The sequence below is a fragment of the Rosa chinensis genome, chromosome 5, assembly GCF_002994745.2.
Source record: "Rosa chinensis cultivar Old Blush chromosome 5, RchiOBHm-V2, whole genome shotgun sequence".
NCBI classification, from domain to species: Eukaryota; Viridiplantae; Streptophyta; class Magnoliopsida; order Rosales; family Rosaceae; genus Rosa; species Rosa chinensis.
In genome coordinates, this window is record NC_037092.1 from 84,935,105 (window position 1) to 84,955,154 (window position 20,050).

The following is a 20,050-nucleotide window of genomic DNA, read 5'->3' on the forward strand; positions in this document are numbered from 1 at the left end:
GTGTGGTAGCCTTTTTGAGACATCAAACCTTCTGTTCTAACAATTATCACCGGTCTCTATCTGTTACTTTAACAGTGACAAAATCAGAAATGTACCGAGCATGCATGATAATTACCCAAAATAGAAATATCCGTTAATATCAAGCCGCTGTTCATAAAATGATACCATTCTCTATGTATCATATATTGTTGGCGTGAGTCATGCCATGTAATTAGGATTGTGAATATTGTGTATTATTAGGATTATTCTGTTGTAATATGTTTCCTAATAGGTCTGGTAATTAGTTTCCTAATAGGTCTTGATGTATCTTGTATATATACTCCATTCTTGGAGAAGGTAAATATCATCAGAAAATTCTCAATCTCTTATTCCTTTGTTCTGTTTGACTTGGTATCAGAGCCGAGATCCATTCGGATTCGGTTTGTTCTTTCCGCTGCGAATAGAGGGTTCTTTTGATTCGGTCCTTTTAGATTTGGTTGAATTGGTTCTTTTGGTTGGTTGATTCTCTTGCCTTGGTTCTTTTTATCGAATTGGTTCTTTTGCTTCTGCAAGTCGTGAATTGGTTCTTTTTCTTCTACAAGTCGTGAATTGGTTCTTTTTCTTCTGCAAGTCGTGAATTGGTTCTTTTGCTTCTACAAGTTGATTTCATCCTTTGTCCATCAGTTCATCCTTTTTGTTCTTGTGTCCGTCCATATCCATCCTGGTTCTTTGGTATTCTTTTTGTTACAATTTGTAGGGTCTGAAAAAAAAAAAAAAAAAAAAGGATGGTGGATTTGACTCTTACCGACGGTAATACTGGAGGACGTGGTGGTAGTCAAAGAGGCAAAGCGGCAGTCCAATTGGTGCCAGAACCTGACTTCTACGGCATTGCAGGGCAAGATCCCTCACAGGGTAATGTTTCCTTGACTAAGGGAACTCGAGGTAAAATTGGTGTTGCTTTACATGTTTCTGACTTTACTGGTAGTGATACATGGATAATTGATTCTGGTGCGTCTGACCATATGACCTATGATAAGTCCTTCTTTATGTCTATGTCATCCCCTTCTATATCCCATGTTTCTAATGCAAATGGTGCGTCTTTTCCAGTCTTAGGTATTGGGTCTGTTCAGGTTACACCATCCATTGTATTGCATGATGTGCTTTATGTACCTTCATTGTCTCATCATCTTTTGTCTGTATCCCAGTTGGGGTCACAAAATAAATGCTCTGTAACCTTTTATCCAATGTATGTTATTTTTCATAATCTGTGCACTAGGGTGATCATGGGCAAGGGAGACCTGAGGGGGAGACTGTTTCACTTGGATTGCATGTACGCAGAGCCAACACAAGCACCGGAACAGCCTTTAGCCCTGACATTGAATTCTGACAGATTAAGTGAGCTATGGTTATGGCATAGGCGTTTGGGTTATCCATCTTTTGGAGTTATGAAGAAGTCCATGCCTTCATTGTTTTTGGGAGTTAGTGAGTCTAGCCTGCATTGTGAAACTTGTGCTTTGGCTAAGAGTCATAGGTCTAGTTATCCTTCGAGTTTTCATTCTAGTACTATGCCTTTTGAGTTAATTCATTCAGATGTATGGGGTCCTTCTAAACATTCTACCCTTTCTGGAATGCGATATTTTGTGTTATTCATTGATGACTTTACTCGATTATCCTGGGTGGTTTTACTTAAGTCCAAAGACTCTGTTTTCTCTGCTTTTACAGCATTCCATAAGCTTGTTCGTACTCAATATGATGCTCATGTTAAGGTCTTTCGTTCCGATAATGGGGGTGAGTTTGTCAATCATTCTTTTCATGAATATTTCCAAGACCATGGCATCATACATCAAACTTCATGCTCACAGACACCTGAGCAAAATGGGGTGTCTGAACGGAAAAATCGTCATCTTCTGGACATGGCTCGGTCTCTTCTACTTAGTGCTAACATGCCTAAGTATCTTTGGGGAGAGGCCGTATTGTGTGCTTCTCATCTAATCAATCGTCTTCCGTCTGTCCCTCTTCAAGGTCGTGTCCCACTTGAGGTCCTGTCTAACTATGTTTCTATTCCATCTTCTAATACTCTTCCTGCTCGTGTCTTTGGTTGTATTGCTTATGTTCATCTATATAAGAATCAGAGGTCAAAGTTGGATGCTAGAGCCCTTAAGTGTGTGTTTGTGGAGTATAGTTCTCATCAGAAAGGTTACAAATGTTATCATCCTCAATCCCAGAAGTTTTATGTCACCATGGATGTTACGTTCAGTGAAGATGCATGTTATTTTTTACCTCCTGTGACTCCTTGTCAGGGGGAGAAGTCTTGTTATTATGAAGATTTGTTTAGTGGGCAAGATGGGAGACTATCATCCGAGTTCTCAAGGCTGGAGTGTTTTGGAACAGAACTTGCAAAAGAGGACAGCAGCCCACCGAATAGAGAAGAGAATTTGGGTGGAACGGAACTTGAAAAAGAGGACAGCAGCCCACCGAATGGAGAAGAGAATTTGGGTAGTCAGTTACTGACCAGTCTATCGGATCAGTCTGACCGGTTGGTTGAAGAGGAAGTTTCTGATTATGTTTCCGATGAAATTCTCGATGTCACCAATGCCGTTTTGAACAGTTCTTCTGTCTCTCCCTCTCCTTCAGTGGTCTCGCCTGCTCAATCATCACCCGAGGTATGTTCTAATCCTTCTTTATCTAATACTCATTCTGTGTCAACTAGTGTTCCTTCTTCTGTGTCAGATATTGTTCCCACCAAAACTCTGCCTAGTCGTTCCACCCGTGGTCAACCCCCGAAGCACTATGAACCTACTCTAAATGCCAAAGCTAAATACCCCGTTGCCAATTATGTGTCGACCCATAGGCTGTCTAAACCGTATGTAGCATTTGTGAATCAATTATCTTCTGTGTCTCTCCCTAGTAAAGTGCAGGATGCAATGAGGGATGAGAAGTGGATGCAAGCAATGACCGTCGAAATGGATGCTCTTGAGAAGAATTGTACGTGGGAGCTAGTATCATTACCACCCGGGAAGAAGACAGTTGGTTGTCGGTGGGTGTATACTGTGAAACACAATTCAGATGGATCGGTGGACAAGTACAAGGCAAGACTAGTGGCTAAAGGCTATACTCAAAAGTATGGAGTGGATTATGATGAGACATTTGCACCAGTGGCCAAAATTAACACAATTCGGGTACTTCTTTCGTTAGCTGCTAATCTTGATTGGCCTTTACAACAGTTTGATGTTAAGAATGCATTCTTGCATGGTGATTTGCATGAAGAGGTTTATATGGATTTGCCTCCTGGATATGGTACTTCTACTGGAGAGCAGGTGGTGTGCAGATTGAAAAAATCTCTTTATGGTTTGAAGCAGTCTCCCAGAGCTTGGTTTGGCAGGTTCACCAAGTTCATGAAGAAAATTGGCTACCGGCAAAGCAATTCAGATCACACCTTGTTCCTTAAACATCGGTGTGGTAAAGTGACTGCCTTGATTATTTATGTTGATGACATGGTTGTTACAGGTGATGACTTTGAGGAGATTCAAAGGTTACAAGATCAGTTATCTTTAGAATTTGAGATGAAAGATTTGGGTAATTTGAAATATTTCTTGGGAATTGAAGTTGCTCGTGGGAAGGATTGTATTATGTTGAGTCAGAGAAAGTATGTTCTCGACTTGCTGGCAGAAACAGGTATGCTTGACAGTCAACCTGTTGATACTCCTATTGAGCAAAACCATAGGTTAGCAGAGTACTTGGATCAAGTACCTACGAATAAAGCAAGATACCAGAGGTTAGTTGGCCGGTTGATTTATTTATCCCACACTAGACCAGATTTAGCCTATGCTGTTAGTGTGGTGAGTCAGTTTATGCATAATCCCAGTAAGACTCATATGGATGCTGTATTTCGTATTTTGCGGTATTTAAAGTCTGCTCCAGGGAAGGGATTACTCTTTTCAAAACACAGTCACTTGGATGTTTCCGGGTACACAGACGCGGACTGGGCAGGTAATATTACAGATCGCAGGTCTACTTCGGGCTACTTCACATTTGTGGGTGGTAACTTGGTTACTTGGAAGAGCAAGAAACAAAAGGTGGTGGCTCGTTCTAGTGCAGAAGCAGAGTATAAAGGAATGGCCCGAGGACTTTGTGAGTTGTTGTGGTTGAGAAATTTGTTGAGGGATTTGGGGTTCAGGCAGGAAAAGGCTATGCAGCTTTATTGTGATAATAAGGCTACAATTGAAATTGCTCACAATCCTGTTCAGCATGATCGCACAAAGCATGTGGAGGTAGATCGACACTTCATTAAAGAGAAGCTGGATGGACAGATCATTATGTTTCCCTTCGTTCCTACTGAAGAACAGTTGGCAGATATTCTTACAAAGGCTCTCTCAAGTAAAGCCTTCTATGACTCACTTGACAAGTTGGGCATCTGTGATCTGTATGCACCAACTTGAGGGGGAGTGTTGGCGTGAGTCATGCCATGTAATTAGGATTGTGAATATTGTGTATTATTAGGATTATTCTGTTGTAATTAGTTTCCTAATAGGTCTGGTAATTAGTTTCCTAATAGGTCTTGATGTATCTTGTATATATACTCCATTCTTGGAGAAGGTAAATATCATCAGAAAATTCTCAATCTCTTATTCCTTTGTTCTGTTTGACTTATATAACTAGTAGATATCCCGCCACTAGATTTATTAAACTTTATAATACACAACCCAAAATTCCTTATTATCTCAAGACAGAACAACTGCACTATGAATCAGAAACACATAAAAGTTAGAGAAGCAACCTTTGTTTCAGTCCAAATGAAGTTGCTTAAAGTTGCTGTATGCTCTTAGTTATTACCATATAGTTGGCTTAGTAAGACTTTCTCCTTCTCTTCTTCCTTTCCTCATTGTCTTCCACATCAAATTCGGAAGTAAATGGCATTTCTTTGTTGTTGCTAGAGTTGCACACCTTCGATTTCTTCTGTGCAGGTTCTCCTTCAAATTTGAAACTAGATAGCTTTTCTTTGTTCTGCACGCCCTGAGTGAACACCGTACCCGAGGGATGCAGACCTCTTGCCTGTCCCTCAACCTGTGTCATCCGATTACTGGTGCATTTAGGTCTTTCCATCCTGCAACTCTTTTTGATAAAGAAGTTGCACACCTTCCTTTGCGTCAGTGCAGGTGTTTCATCTGTTTTTTCATGGTAATATATAAACCTTCAATACAAAATGGAAACTAATAATAGGAAACCAATAAATGACAAATGCTTTGCTTGGTTTTTCTTTTTTTTATATCAAGATCAAAAAGAAATTACACAAAAACGCAAGACCCGGGGGAGAGGGCGGAGTGCTTCCGAGTGGAAAATGATTTTAAAACATGTGAGGCATATGGTTCCTATTACCAGAGAGCAGTATTTACTAGCAAAGACACTACCTAAAATAATTTTTTCCAGTTTGAGAAATTTGTTCAACAATATCTATCATAAGGGCTTCAGAAGTATATTCGTAGTTGAGTGCCTGATAGAAAATTAATTAACTTTCTGTTACCTTGATTACGAGATAATGAAGCCATAATCCGTTGGGCAAATTCAGCTACTCTTAATTTTTTTCCTCTCCTGTACGAGCATCAACAAGGCAATTGATTTAACAAGCATGAAATAAACTTTACATGTCACCAGTCATTTAATTGATGCCGATTTGAATTTACAAGCACCAATTTTAATCTTGACGTCATCCAGAATTAGGTACCCCATGCTCATGCAATATGCGGATAATTTTATTTTACGTGCATGTTACATGCAAAATGGGGAACCTTATTTACTTTATGTATGCAAAGGCTAAGAAGAGATGACTGCTTAAATAAATCAGATGGACACAATGACAATGATGATACTACATCTCTCTATCAAGGTTGAGCCCTACAAATGATGAGGATAGTGCCCTCCTCAAATAATATAAATAGATAATGTTAAGAAGACTTGGGATTACAGTAATAATTACCTTAAAATTCCTCTGTTATCAGACTGTTCATCTGGTGCATCTGATAATTGGCACGCCCAAAAAATGGTACTCCAGGTAGCGCATGTATGAACAACAGCTGATGAAACCTCTGGCACTTCTTCATGTGGCAAGAGATTATTTGATGAACCCATTGAGCTAGGCGGAGGAGAGGGAGGCTTCCAATGCTTTCTGATTCTCATTTTCGGTCTCAAAAAGTACCAAGAACAGATGAAAAATAAAGAAGATTATGACAGAAAATTGAAGATGGGGGTTTTGTTAGGAGATTGAAGATGAATTTTACAGAATGAAAATCTTTACTCTTGGGTTTCTTAAAAAGAAGAATGATAATCATCAAACAAAAGCGAACATGTAGTGTATTTAGTGGCCAAACATTGCAATTTTACCACTGTAACACCTCATAGGCAAATGTATTTTTCCCCTCAAAAACCCCTACAGGCTTAGTATGTGGTTACACCTCTTGATTTGATTTGAGTTATAGTTTCAATCTGAAAAGCATCGAAAATCACACTAAAGGATGCAACAATTCCCACAGATTTTGAAAAAAATAAAATAAGAAAACAAACTAAAGGGTACGAAAAAAAAGTTTATACCATGACTCCATGAGATGATTACACAGGAAAGGCCCAGTTTCTGATGTGAGACACAGAGCAACACAGAGGGGTGGGGATTGGTTTTAGATTTATTTTGAAATAATTATTTACACAAGGTGGAGGGTTTGACATAAAATTACCTCAGTAGGTACATATGGTGCCTTTCATCTGTCAAAAGTAAGAATTATCTATCACTAAATTTTCATAACTGCATTTCCATTTAAGCATAGGGTATCCAAGCAGATATAGTTGCAAGGGCAATTTCTATATAATAGATTATCAATGGATTTCACCTGGTCAGTTAGTGACCAAGGAAATTATGCTCAACCACCGTTGGATGTAAATCTTACATCCAACGGTGGAAATTTACATCCGACGGTGGTTGAGCTATTGGTCAGTTACTGACTAGGTGAACATCATTGAATATATTATTAGGTAACTCATTTAATAATGATACCCTGAACAAACTTTTTCTGTACAAATGTCTGCAGAAAACAAAGGAAAAATCATCCAGGAGTTTAAGATAGTTATACTTTAAAATCAACCAATTTAGATGCATCATGCATAAATTGGTCATTACCGCCAAAAACTAAAGATTACTCACACAAAATAAAGGCCAGACAATTAGTAATGCTTATATTTTCTTAAATTAATATTCAAAGTCCATGCTAGAGGGTCAATGAAACCATACTTTTTCTCCTTATACCAAAGCAAAAACCCTGACATCATTCATCTTTGCAAGATATAGAAAGAAAACTTCCCACTTCCCAAATGGCATGTCTTAATTAGTGGCTAGCCAGAAGCATTCCTTTCGTACTCTATTACTTTTGTTAAGTTTTTCGTCAATCTAGCCTTCAGTGATTTTGGGAGAAAATTATCATTACCGAATTTGTCTGAAAGCAACCAACATGCAGATTAAAATATTTTTTAATCGGTTAGTCTGACAGCATTGGTTATGCTCGTTTGAACTTTTCTAAATATGTAGTTGAGCAATAGCCATAGGCCTTACCCATGGATTAGCATCAGATGACTCTTTATATGTGATGTACTCAACTATTCAACAGTGTGACTCTCTATTTTTCATTTTCTTTCAGTTTTTTGGTTGAAGTGTATGCCTTTAGTACTGGATTTTTCAAATGTTTCAACAAATAATCATCAAAATGTAAATTGAGACATATAATAGCACCAGAACATTTTACCTGTTAAACCAATCATAGGAATTGATGACCATTGTGGCCATCACCTTTCTTTAAATCCACACGACATTGTTTGATTGTAGTTTTACATAAAAGCAGAAAGCATACCTTCCAAACTCTTTCTTTAGAAGGATTCTAATTTAAACAAACGTATTAGTTTACCTTGTTGAGAAGATGTACAAGAAGCAACAATATCAGCAGTAATTGCAGCAGTTGCACTTTCTCAAGTCCTGCAGAAAAGTCAGTTAGTTGAATTTACAAGACCTCATGTTCAAGATCCTGTAATCCAATAGCAATAAGCATATGAAAACTTTACTTACAATGTCAACTTATGAGTATCCAAATAAACCGATTCAGAGCTTCTTCATTCTCATTAAAAACAAATGCATAAAGTCATGTAGATGTATGAATCAAGCAAAGAAAATCATAGTTGTTGATGGATTCACTGGACACCTCAAATGGCAGATGAGAAATGGTATCCATTTCCCCAAACTATATAACTAATTGGCAATTACAAAATCTCAGCAGATGGAAAGGGATGAGAAAGGACAAGAAATTAGTTACCCAGGAGAACCAGTACGTAAGAAGTTATTTCCTTTCATCTGCTTCTCCTCACTATTCCGTTATGAGGCCTAAATGAACATAAAGTTAAAATCATACCTTTACAAACTCTAAGGAAATCTTTACCAAGTGAACTAAGCTTTTCAGGCGTTATGCAGCTTGCATAAGAGTTATTTTTTTTTTTTTTTAACAATGCATAAGAGTTATTTAATATAAAGACAATAACAAAATTAATGTGGGAAAATGCAAATTCCTAAAGTGACAGTGAACGGGTGAAGTAAAAGATTTGTATTTATTGTGTCTCTCCTTGTTAACAAAGTTTGAAGGCCTAATCTATGTACTGATTTTCTGTTCCATTTCATCATGAAATTGATTCACCATTGAAACTTGACCAGAACAATTTTATGTTGAATAGCTGGACCATTAAACATGTGTATACTCTTCTTCAAATAGAAAGTGATTATTTTGCAAGCTTTGTCGTGAACGAAGATGAGCAGCCCTGGGTCTGGTCACAGGTTGATAGAAACTAGGTTGGCTATTCAAATTCTCACCCTTATTTAGTAAACTTCTGTGAGGACAAGATGCAAGAATTTAGAGTTGTGACTGAAGTTTGCAGAGGGAGGTTTCTGGAAAAAATGCTATGAGCATATTCAATACTTGAAAACTACATATTCCTATGAGGAAGATAGCAAATCTGACTGTAACATGGGGCATTTATTTTATTTTATTTTCCCCTTTTTGATTACCTATGTGTGCATTGCTCAAATGCAGTTACTACTGGGGTAGCATTTAAAGATCTAAAGCAGTTACATGTTGTACTGAATCATAATTGAGATATTAACAGAAGTCGACTATCACAAAGACTCGCAAATGCAGGCAGAAGTCAATCACACCCTGGAGGAGGAGGGAAACTGCTACAAAGTAGAAGTCTGTGACCCGGACTCAATCAATTCTTCCATCTGACACAGTTTTGTTTAATTCTAAATCAAGTAAAGGCTTCCCAATTAGAGATGCATATAGCATATCAGGAAAGATTTAGTCCACTTAAAATATGTACAAGGCTTTTAATCAATTATGTGTCCTGGGTTGAATGCTCCTGTTTGTTGTTCCATTTGAAGACTCGTGTGATATGTTACTAAAGTGTTAGAATTGCTAACCACACATAGGAACATCTAGTACACGAGATTACTCATGAGTTGAACAATCCTTAGGAAACTTAGTCTACAAACATCATTACTGTTTAGTGTTTACCATAACAAACTTATAGCTAAATATAGTATATTCTCATTTCTAAATCTGCCACCCCTAGATCTCTTGAAATCTTCAATGGGTTCGGTTAATGAATCTCCCTACCATCAAAACATATAAAGGGAGATGATGTACAATGGTTCACATATGCATCCAACAAAACAAGAAACTCGTGTTATCACAATGGAGCGCCTTGAAGCAAATAACAGTACTAAATTGAAAAACAGAGACAGAGACATCAAAGAAAACATCAATTATCCCGAAAATGCTCTACTTTTTTACCAGACAGATTCATTTCATAATCTTAAAGATAAAAAGTACAATTGAAGCAACATCAATTATGTACAAAATGACTGAAATGTTAGGAACTCTCATTTCACCATCAATGGCTAAAATTGGAAACTGGCAATTTCCTAAAACAAATCAATACTATTTCTAACAGGGTTCCTCTGTAAATACAATTTTCTTTCTTCTCCTCCTAAATCTAACACTAAAATCAAACAACTTTTCAAAACCAGTAACAAACAAATCGAAACAAATAATGTATAAAGATCTCATCTTTCTACCTATATAACACTGAAAAAATCAATAAAGCTGCAAAATTGGGTTCTGTTTTCCCTAAACAAATGTCAATGTCTCCGTTACCGGTTGTGGGTCGGATTCGATTTGCTGGGTGGAGCCTTCTTCAAGCTAGTCTCTATGGGTTTGTGGGGATCCTCCATTGCTTTGTTGGGCTTGTTTTGGTTCGAAGAAAATGTGGCTACTGAAGGGAACAATCTTCTGGGTTGGTTTCTGGGTCTGATCAGATGGGTTTGTGGGTCTGAAAGTTGAGAACTTTGGGAAATGTGGAGCATGAGAATGAGGGCGAAGAAGGAAAGCAAGAGTCTTTGCGTTCTGGGTTTCATGGCGGAGATTGAAGAAGAGAAAATGGAGTAGTGTTTAGGAGAATCGATGAAAGTTGCAGACTCACAGTGCATGCTTTGGTTAGTTTGGTTAACAAGTGTGTGTGATATATATAGATTACTGACTAGTGATTACTTAATCAAATTACTTTGGTTAGAAATGGATGGTAACTTTTTTGGCCTAATTACATTTGCACCCTTCATGATTCCTTCACATTACACCTTGCACCTCATTACTATAAAGATCTCAATTTCATGCTCAAACCCTCAGTGTGAAAAAAGTAACATTTTTGGACTCGTTTGCTTCACGAATTGGGGGGATAGGGATGCGAAATATTTGTCTCAATAGAGAAAAAATAAGGCGAAAAATGGTTTCTTCCATACCCCAAGAGATTCATTTTCACTTTTCTTTTCTTACATTTATTACTCACATTTCATTATCTTATTGCATTAATTACAAATTTTCAACAATTTTCTTGATAACTTTCCTTATATTACTAAACACTTAAATAGAAAGTTCATGGGAAATTTAATTTCTCATCCCATGGGTTTTTCTTTTTGACAAACCAAAAGAGGTCTAAATGCAAACCACTGCAAGTGGCCTAGTAGTTCTTGTCTAGTTGGGTGTGCTCTCCAACCTAGGTTCGAACCCCGAAGTTGTCAAAGTGGTCAGGCACTGTGCTGCAATGCACAATTGGAGCATTTCACATGCGTCGAATGAGTTTATCTTAAGCCTAAGAAGCATTTGGGTTCCCCTTGACAAAGTAATAAATGAAAGGGAAAATCGTCCAAACAGTGTCTGAACTTTTCCAGACTATTAATTTTCATACCTATACTTTAAAAAATATCAAAATGGTACCTCAAGATTTAACCCCGATCCAATTTCCATACCTAGCAACAGTAAAGTCGTTAACTCCGTTAAATGTTGAGGGGTAAATTTGGTAGTTCATGTATTCCTGAAAAGAAATAAAAATAGAAAAAAATTCAACAAAAAAAATGAAAACTGATTCTTTCTTTCTTCTTCTGCTCCTCCTCCTCCTCCTCAGATTTCTTCTTCTTCTTCTGTTGTTAGGCACAACATTGTGCAGAGAAGACAATGATGGGTTCTGAGGCAGGTAGTAGTGAACCTGAGATGGGTCGAGGTTGTTGAAAACAGAGGAAGATGGAGAACAAGAAGACGAAGAGTCCACTTGGTTGAGCAGCAAGCTTTCTGGGTAAGCAAAGCTGGGCGAAAACGTCAAGTCTCTGACGTCAGAATGGCCCTGAATGCCATTGTTGTTCATGTACGTCCACTCATCTTTAACCTCCAGCATGGATTTGAAACTCGACAGAGAACCCATCTCGTCCTTGCTGGTCTCGGTGCCGGCGGCCGCGGCGGTTCTGGCCCACTCACCGGCGTCTATGTCCTCTTTGTCTCCGTCACTTACGACGTCTACAACCTCAAGCCACCACGCCTAGGGCTTGAAAACCCCGAAATTGACGAAACCCAATTCTCAAATTTGAATCTTTTGTTCCTCCTAACCGAAACAGTATCACAATTCTACCAACAGGATAATAAGCTAGCGAACCAGAAGATGTAATATTCAAACACATTGAGTTGAAGCTGATGGAAATTAGGCTGAATCGAATCTTCCTTGACCCTGTTCTTGAAAACCGGAGCTAAATCTGAGAGCGCGCGGCTATCTTTCTCCGACGAGAGCATGAACCGCACCCATTCCGGGAGCCGTTCGATGGGGAAGACGTACTTGACGAGGGAGAGGCGATTGACGGAGGAGATTGAGGTGAAGAGGAGGCCAGTCGGGGCGAGGAGGGAGAAGAGCTTGTTGGCCAATTCGACGTCGTTTGAGGCGAAGACGGTGTCGATCCAGCCGTGGGAGGGAGACGAGGGAGAAGAAGAGGATGATGATGACGTGGCGTCGTCGAAGCCGAAGAGCTTGCAGATGAGTCCTCAATGCTGTGCCTAACAACCCTCTGGACCATGGCTTTGATTTGGGCCGTGAAATTGGGTTTGACAAAGAAGAAGAAGAAAGAATCAGTTTTCATTTTTTATTTATTTTTTCTATTTTTATTTCTTTTCCGGAATACATGAACTACCAAATTTACCCCTCAACATTTAACGGAGTTGACGACTTTACTGTTTCTAGGTATGGAAATTGGGTCGGGGTAAAATCTTCAGGTATCATTTTGATATTTTTTAAAGTATAGGTATGAAAATTAATAGTCTGGAAAACTTCAGACACTGTTTGGACGATTTTCCCTAAATAAAAAAAGGTCTAAATGCGTCAAACATGCCTTCCATTCTTTTGATAGGTACATTGAAGAAGTGGACAAAAGCGACTCCAAGTTTCGCACAGTAGGACAATATCAAAGAAAGAAGGAAACCAAGAAAGACTGCAGAAATGATTGAGACTTGGAAAATTCGACCATGTCTTCTCCTAAACAATGACACTTATCCAACCTTATAATGCAGTTTGGTAGCTGGATCTATCACCTATCTCATCGGTTACTAATTTTTTAACAGTGGTAAAATCAGAAACGTACTGAGCATGATAATTACCCAAAATAGAAATATCCATTAATACCAAGCCGCTGTTCATAGAATGATACCATTCTCTAGGTATCATATAACTAGTAGCATCCTGCCACTAGATTTATTAAAATTTATAACCCACAACCCAGAATTCCTTATTATCTCAAGACAGAACAACTACACACTATACTGAGCATGATAATTACCCAAAATAGAAATATCCATTAATACCAAGCCGCTGTTCATAGAATGATACCATTCTCTAGGTATCATATAACTAGTAGCATCCTGCCACTAGATTTATTAAAATTTATAACCCACAACCCAGAATTCCTTATTATCTCAAGACAGAACAACTACACTATGAAACAGAAAAACATTAAAAATAGAGAAGCAACCTTTGTTTCAGTCCAAACAAAGTTGCTCAAAGTTGCTATAAGCTCCAAGTGATTACCATATAGTTGGCTTGGTAAGACTTTCTCCTTCTCTTCTTCCTTTCCTCATTGTCTTCCACATCAAATTTGGAACTAGATGGCATTTCTTTGTTGTTGATAGAGTTGCACACCTTCGATTTCCTCTGTGCAGGTTCTCCTTCAAATTTGAAACTAGATAGCTTTTCTTTGTTCTGCATGCCCTGAGTGATCACCTTACCTGAGGGGTGCGGACCTACTGCCTGTACCTCAACCTGTGTCATCCGATTACTGGTGCATTTAGGTCTTCCCATCCTGCAACTCTTTTTGATAAAGAAGTTGCACACCTTCCTTTGCGTCAGTGCAGGTGTTTCATCTGTTTTTTCATGGTAATATATATATATATATATATATATATATATATATATATAAACCGTCAATACAAAATGGAAACTAATAATAGGGAACCAATAAATGACAAATGCTTTGCTTAGTTTTTTTTTTCCCTTATATCAAGATAAAAAAGAAATTACACAAAAATGCAAGACCCTGAGGGGGCAGGAGGAATTCTTCCGAGTGGAAAATGATTTTAAAACATGTGAGGCATATGGTTCCTATTACCAGCTAGCAGTATTTACTAGCAAAGACACTACCTAAAACAAGTTTTTCCAGTTTGAGAAATTTGTTCAACAGTATCTATCATAAAGGCTTCAGAAGTATATTCAATCACGTTTGTAGTTGAGTGCCTCGTAGAAAATTTATTAACTTTCTGTTACCTTGATTACGAGATAATGAAGCCATAATCCGTTGGGCAAATTCAGCTACTCTTATTTTTTTCTTCTCCTGTACGAGCATCAATAAGGCAATTGATTTAACAAGCATGAAATAAACTTTACATGTCACCAGTCATTTAATTGATGTCGATTTGAATTTACAAGCACCAATTTTAATCTTGACGTCATACAGAATTAGGTACCCCGTGCTCAGGCAATATGCAGATAATTTTATTTTACATGCATGCAAAATAAAGAACCTTATTTACTTTATGTATGCAAAGGCTAAGAAGAGATGACTGCTTAAATAAATCAGATGGACACAATGACAATGATGATACTACATCTCTCTATCAAGGATGAGCCTACAAATGATGAGGATGGTGCCCTCCTTAAATAAATATAAATAGATAATGTTAAGAAGACTTGGGATTACAGAAATAATTACCTTAAAGTTCCTGTGTTATCAGACTGTTCATCTGGCGCATCTGATAATTGGCACGCCCAAAAAAAGGTACTCCAGTTAGCACATGTATGAACAACAGCTGATGAAACCTCCTGCACTTCTTCATGTGGCAAGAGATTATTTGATGAACCCATCGAGCTAGGAGGAGAGGGAGGCTTCCAATGCTTTCTGATTCTCATTTTTGGTCTCAAAAAGTACCAAGAAAGATGAAAAATAAAGAAGATTTGACAGAAAATTGAAGATGGGGGTTTTGTTAAGAGATTGAAGATGAATTTTACAGAATGAAAATCTTTACTCTTGGGTTTCTTAAGAAGAAGAATGATAATCATCAAACGAAAGCGAACATGTAGTGTATTTAGTGGCCAAACACTGCAAATTTTACCACTCTAAAACCTCATGGGCAAATGTATTTTTCCCCTCGAAAACCCCTACAGGCTTAGTATGTGGTTACACCTCTTGATTTGATTTGAGTTATAGTTTCAATCTGAAAAGCATCCAAAATCACACTAAGGATGCAACAATTCCCACAGATTTTGGAAAAATAAAAATAAGAAAACAAACTAGAGGGTACGAAAGAAAAGTTTCTACCATGACTCCATGAGATGATTACACAGGAATGGCCTAGTTTCTGATATGAGACACACATCAACACAGAGAGGGAGGCGGTGTGGTATTAGATTTATTTTGAAATAATTATTTACACAGGGTGGAGGGTTTGACATAAAATTACCTCATTATGTACATATGGTGCCTTTCATCTGTCAAAAGTAAGAAATATCTGTCACTAAATTTTCATAACTGCATTTCCATTTAAGCATAGGGTATCCAAGCAGATATAGTTACATCTAATTGCAAGGGCAATTTCTATATAATAGATTATCAATGGTGTTCACCTGGTCAGTTAGTGACCAAGGAAATTATGCTCAACCTCTGTTGGATGTAAATCTAATGGTGGAAATTTACATCCAACAGTGGTTGAGCTATTGGTCAGTTACTGACTAGGTGAACACCATTGAATAGATTATTAGGTAACTTAATGATGATACCATGTAAGCAGTCTTGTAAGAAACAAACTTTTTCTGTGCAAATGTCTGCAGAAAACAAAGGAAAAAAATCATCCAGGAGTTTAAGACAGTTATACTTTAAAATCAACCAATTTAGATGCATCATGTATAAATTGTTCATTATCGCCAAAAAGTAGAGATTACTCACACAAAATAAAGGCCAGACAATTAGTAATGCTTACATTTTCTTAGATTAATATTCAAAGTCCATGCTAGAGGGTCAATGAAACCATGCTTTTTTCTCCTTATACCAAAGCAAAAACCCTGACATCATTCATCTTTGCAAGATATAGAAAGAAAACCTCCACTTCCCAAATGGCATGTCTTAATTAGTGGCTAACCAGAAGCATTCCTTTCCTACTCTATTACTTTTGTTTATTTTTCGTCAATCTAGCCTTCAGTGATTTTTGGAGAAAATTATCATTACAGAATTTATCTGAAAGCAACCAACATGCAGATTAAAATATTTTTTAACCAGTTAGTCTGACAGCATTGGTTATTCTCGTTTGAACTTTTCTAAATACGTAGTTGAGCAACAGCACCCATGGATTAGCATCAGATGACTCTTTATATGTGATGTACTCAACTATTCAACAGTATGACTCTTTATCTTTCATTTTCTTTCAGTTTTTTGGTTGAAGTGTATGCCTTTAGTACTGGATTTTTCAAATGTTTCAACATAAAATCATCAAAATGTAAATTGAGCCATATAATAGCACCAAAACATTTTACCTGTTAAACCAATCATAGGAATTGATGACCATTGTGGCCATCACCTTTCTTTAAATCCACACGACATTGTTTGATTGTAGTTTTACATAAAAGCAGAAAGCATACCTTCCAAACTCTTTCTTTATAAGGATTCTAATTTAAACAAACGTATTAGTTTACCTTGTTGAGAAGATGTACAAGAAGCAACAATATCAGCAGTAATTGCAGCAGTTGCACTTTCTCAAATCCTCCAGAAAAGTCAGTTAGTTGAATTTACAAGACCTCATGTTTAAGATCCTGTCATCCAATAGCAATAAGCAGATGAGAACTTTACTTGCAACGTTAACTTATGAGTATCCAAATAAACCAATTCAGAGCTTCTTCATTCTCATTAAAAACAAATGCATAAAGACATGTAGATGTATGAATCAAGCAAAGAAAATCATAGTTGTTGATGGATTCACTGGACACCTTAACTGGCAGATTTCCCCAAACTATATAACTAATTGGCAATTACAAAATCTCAGCAGAGGGAAAGGGATGAGAAAGGACAAGAAATTAGTTACCCAGGAGAACCAGTACGTAAGGAGCTATTTCCTTTCATCTGCTTCTCCTCACTATTCCTTTATGAGGCCTAAATGGACATAAAGTTAAAATCATACATTTTCAAACTCTAAGTAAGTCTTTACCAAGTGAACTAAGCTTTTCAGGTGTTATGCAGCTTGCATTAGAGTTATTTAATAAAAAGACAATAACAAAATTAATGTGGGAAAATGCAAATTCCTAAAGTGACAGTGAAGAGGTGACTAAAAGATTTGTATTTATTTACATGCAATGCTATTGTGTCTCTCCTTGTTAACAAAGTTTGAAGGCCTAGTCTATGTACTGATTTTCTGTTCCATTTCATCATGAAATTGATTCACCCTTGAAACTTGAAAAGAACAATTTTATGTTGAATAGCTGGACCATTAAACATGTGTTTACTCTTCTTCAAATAGAAAGTGATTACTTTGCGAGCTTTGTTGTGAACGAAGATGAGCAGCCCTGGGTCTGGTCAGAGTTTGATAGAAACTAGGTCGGCTATTCAAATTCTCATCCTTATTTGGTGAACTTCTGCGAGGATAAGATGCAAGAATTTAAAGTTGTGACTGAAGTTTGCAGAGGGATGTTTGTGGGAAAAATGCTATGAGCATATTCAATACTTAAAATCTACATATTCCTATGAGGAAGATAGCAAATCTGACTGTAACATGGGGCTATTACCTATGTGTGCATTGCTCAAATACAGTTACTACTGGGGTAGCATGTAAAGATCTAAAGCATTTACATGTTGTACTGCATCATAATTGGGATATTAACAGAAGTCGACTATCACAAGACTCGCAAATGCAGGCAGAAGTCAATCACATCCTGGAGGAGGAGGGAAACTGCTACAAAGTAAAGTCTGTGAGCCAGGCTCAAACAATTCTTCCATCTGACACAGTTTTGTTTAATTCTACATCAAGTAAAGGCTTCCCAATTTGAGATGCATATAGCATATCAGGAAAGATTTAGTCCACTTAAATTATTTACAAGGCTTTTAATCAATTATGTGTCCTGGATTCAATGCTCCTGTTTGTTGTTCCATTTGAAGACTTGTGTGATATGTTACTAAAGTGTTAGAATTGCTGAGCACACATAGGAACATCAAGTACACGAGATTACTCATGAGTTGAACAATCCTTAGGAAACTTGGTCTACAAACATCAGTACTTTTTACCACAACAAACTTAAAGCTAAATATAGTATATTCTCATTTCTAACTCTGCCACCCCTAGATCTCTTTTCAATAACAATGGTTCGGTTAATGAATCTCTCTACCATCAAAACATGAAAATAGGAGACGATGCACAATGGTTCGTATATGCATCCAACAAAACAAGGAAACTCGTGGTATCACAATGGAGTGCCTCGAAGTAACTAACAGCACTAAATTGAAAAATAGAGACAGAGACTTTAAAGAAAACACCAACTATCCCGAATACGCTCCACCTTTTTACCAGACAGATTCATTTCAAAATCTTGAAGATAAAAAGTACAACTGAAGCAACATCAACTATGTACACACATGGTTGTAAACTCTCATTTCACCATCAATGGCTAAAATTGGAAACTGGCAATTTCCTAAAACAAATCAATACTATTTCTAACCGGGTTCCTCTGTAAATACAATGTTCTTTCTTCTCCTCCTAAATCTAACACTAAAACCAAACAACTTTGCAAAACAAGTAACAAACGAATCGAAACAAATAACGTATAAAGATCTGATCTTTCTACCTATATAACACTGAAAATCAATAAAGCTGCAAAATTGGGTTCTTTTTTCCATAAACAAATGCCAATGTCTCCGTTACCGGTTGTGGGTCGGATTCGATTTGCTGGGTGGGGCCTTCTTCAAGCTAGTCTCTATGGGTTTGTGGGGATCCTCCATTGCTTTGTTGGGCTTGTTTTGGTTCGAAGAAAATGTGGCTACTGAAGGGAGCAATCTTCTGGGTTGGTTTCTGGGTCTGATCAGATGGCTTTGTGGGTCTGAAAGTTGAGAACTTTGGGAAATGTGGAGCATGAGAATGAGGGCGAAGAAGGAAAGCAAGAGTCTTTGAGTTCTGGGTTTCATGGCTGAGATTGAAGAAGAGAGAATGGAGTAGAGCTTAGGAGAATCGATGAAGTTGCAGACTCACAGTGCATGCTTTGGTTAGTTTGGTTAACAAGTGTGTGTGATATATATAGATTACTGATTGGTGATTACTTAATCAAATTACTTTAGTTAGAACGGGATGGTAACTTTTTGGCCTAATTACATTTGCGCCCTTCATGGTTCCTTCACATTACACCTTGCACCTCATTACTCAAAAGATCTCAATTTCAAGCTCAAGCCCTCAATTTGAAAAAAGTAACATTTTTGAACTCGTTTGGTTCACGGAATTGGAGCGTTGGGATAGAAAACTCAATCCTTTCGTATGATAAGGATGTGAAATATTTTCCTGAAGAAAGAAAAAATAAGGTGAAAAGTGGTTTCTTCCATACCCTAAGAGATTCATTTTCCATTTTCTTTCTTTGAATTTATTATTCACATTTCATTATCTTACTGCATTAATTACAAATTTTCAACAATTTTCCTAATAACTTTTCTTATGTTACCATTTACAAAACACTTAAATGGAAAGTTCATGGGAAAATTAATTTCTCATCCCATGAGAAAAACAAAAGAATTATTTTCTTTTCTGCAAACCAAAAGAGGTCTAAATGCGTCAAACATGCCTTCCATTCTTTTGATAGGTAGATTGAAGAAGTGGACAAAAGCGACTCCAAATTTCCTGACCTGATTCTTTTTTTTTGTTTCACATTTCTATAGAACAGACATGAGAAAAGAATCATATTAGAAGTGGCAGATATGTTTTCATTTTTATAAGCGACCAAATAGTCAAAACTTTAATGTCATGACCATTGAAAAAAATTTGGCTTAAATTAGAACCATTTGAAATCTCATATCAGGAAAGTGAAATGTGGAAAAAATATTGACCGCATCTCTGACTTGTTCATCTCAATAGAAAAGTAGGCCTCACAATTGATGCGTCAACAAAAAGGT

General features: G+C 37.2%; 1 protein-coding gene across 9 annotated transcripts; it reads right to left on the reverse strand.

Annotated features, from left to right (window-relative positions):
* Positions 1-4,633: 4,633 nt before the first annotated feature.
* On the reverse strand, positions 4,634-19,148 carry LOC112202287. 9 transcript variants are annotated; one of them, XM_040506911.1, is made up of 5 exons: positions 18,819-19,148; positions 8,325-8,392; positions 5,954-7,990; positions 5,501-5,568; positions 4,634-5,144 (listed from the first exon to the last, which is right to left on the reverse strand). In XM_040506911.1, the coding sequence occupies exons 3-5, from the start codon at positions 6,151-6,153 to the stop codon at positions 4,825-4,827; spliced, it is 588 nt and encodes a 195-aa protein (XP_040362845.1). In that variant the 5' UTR covers positions 6,154-7,990; positions 8,325-8,392; positions 18,819-19,148; the 3' UTR covers positions 4,634-4,824. The 9 variants fall into 9 exon arrangements, with proteins under 9 accessions (XP_040362845.1, XP_040362844.1, XP_024198994.1 ...); XM_040506910.1 differs by having other exon boundaries at positions 18,742-19,148; XM_024343226.2 differs by lacking the exons at positions 8,325-8,392; positions 18,819-19,148 and adding an exon at positions 10,215-10,545 and having other exon boundaries at positions 5,954-6,732; positions 7,923-7,990.
* Between the last annotated feature and the right edge of the window lie 902 nt (positions 19,149-20,050).

Coding starts and splice junctions, on each gene's coding strand:
- LOC112202287 (XM_040506911.1), bottom strand. CDS start 6,153: ATGAGAATCAGAAAGCATTGGAAGCCTCCCTCTCCTCCGCCTAGCTCA. Junction 5,569..5,953: donor GATAACAGAGGAATTTTAAG/GTAATTATTACT, acceptor ATGCTCGTACAG/GAGAGGAAAAAAATTAAGAG. Junction 5,145..5,500: donor TTCATTATCTCGTAATCAAG/GTAACAGAAAGT, acceptor ATGAAAAAACAG/ATGAAACACCTGCACTGACG.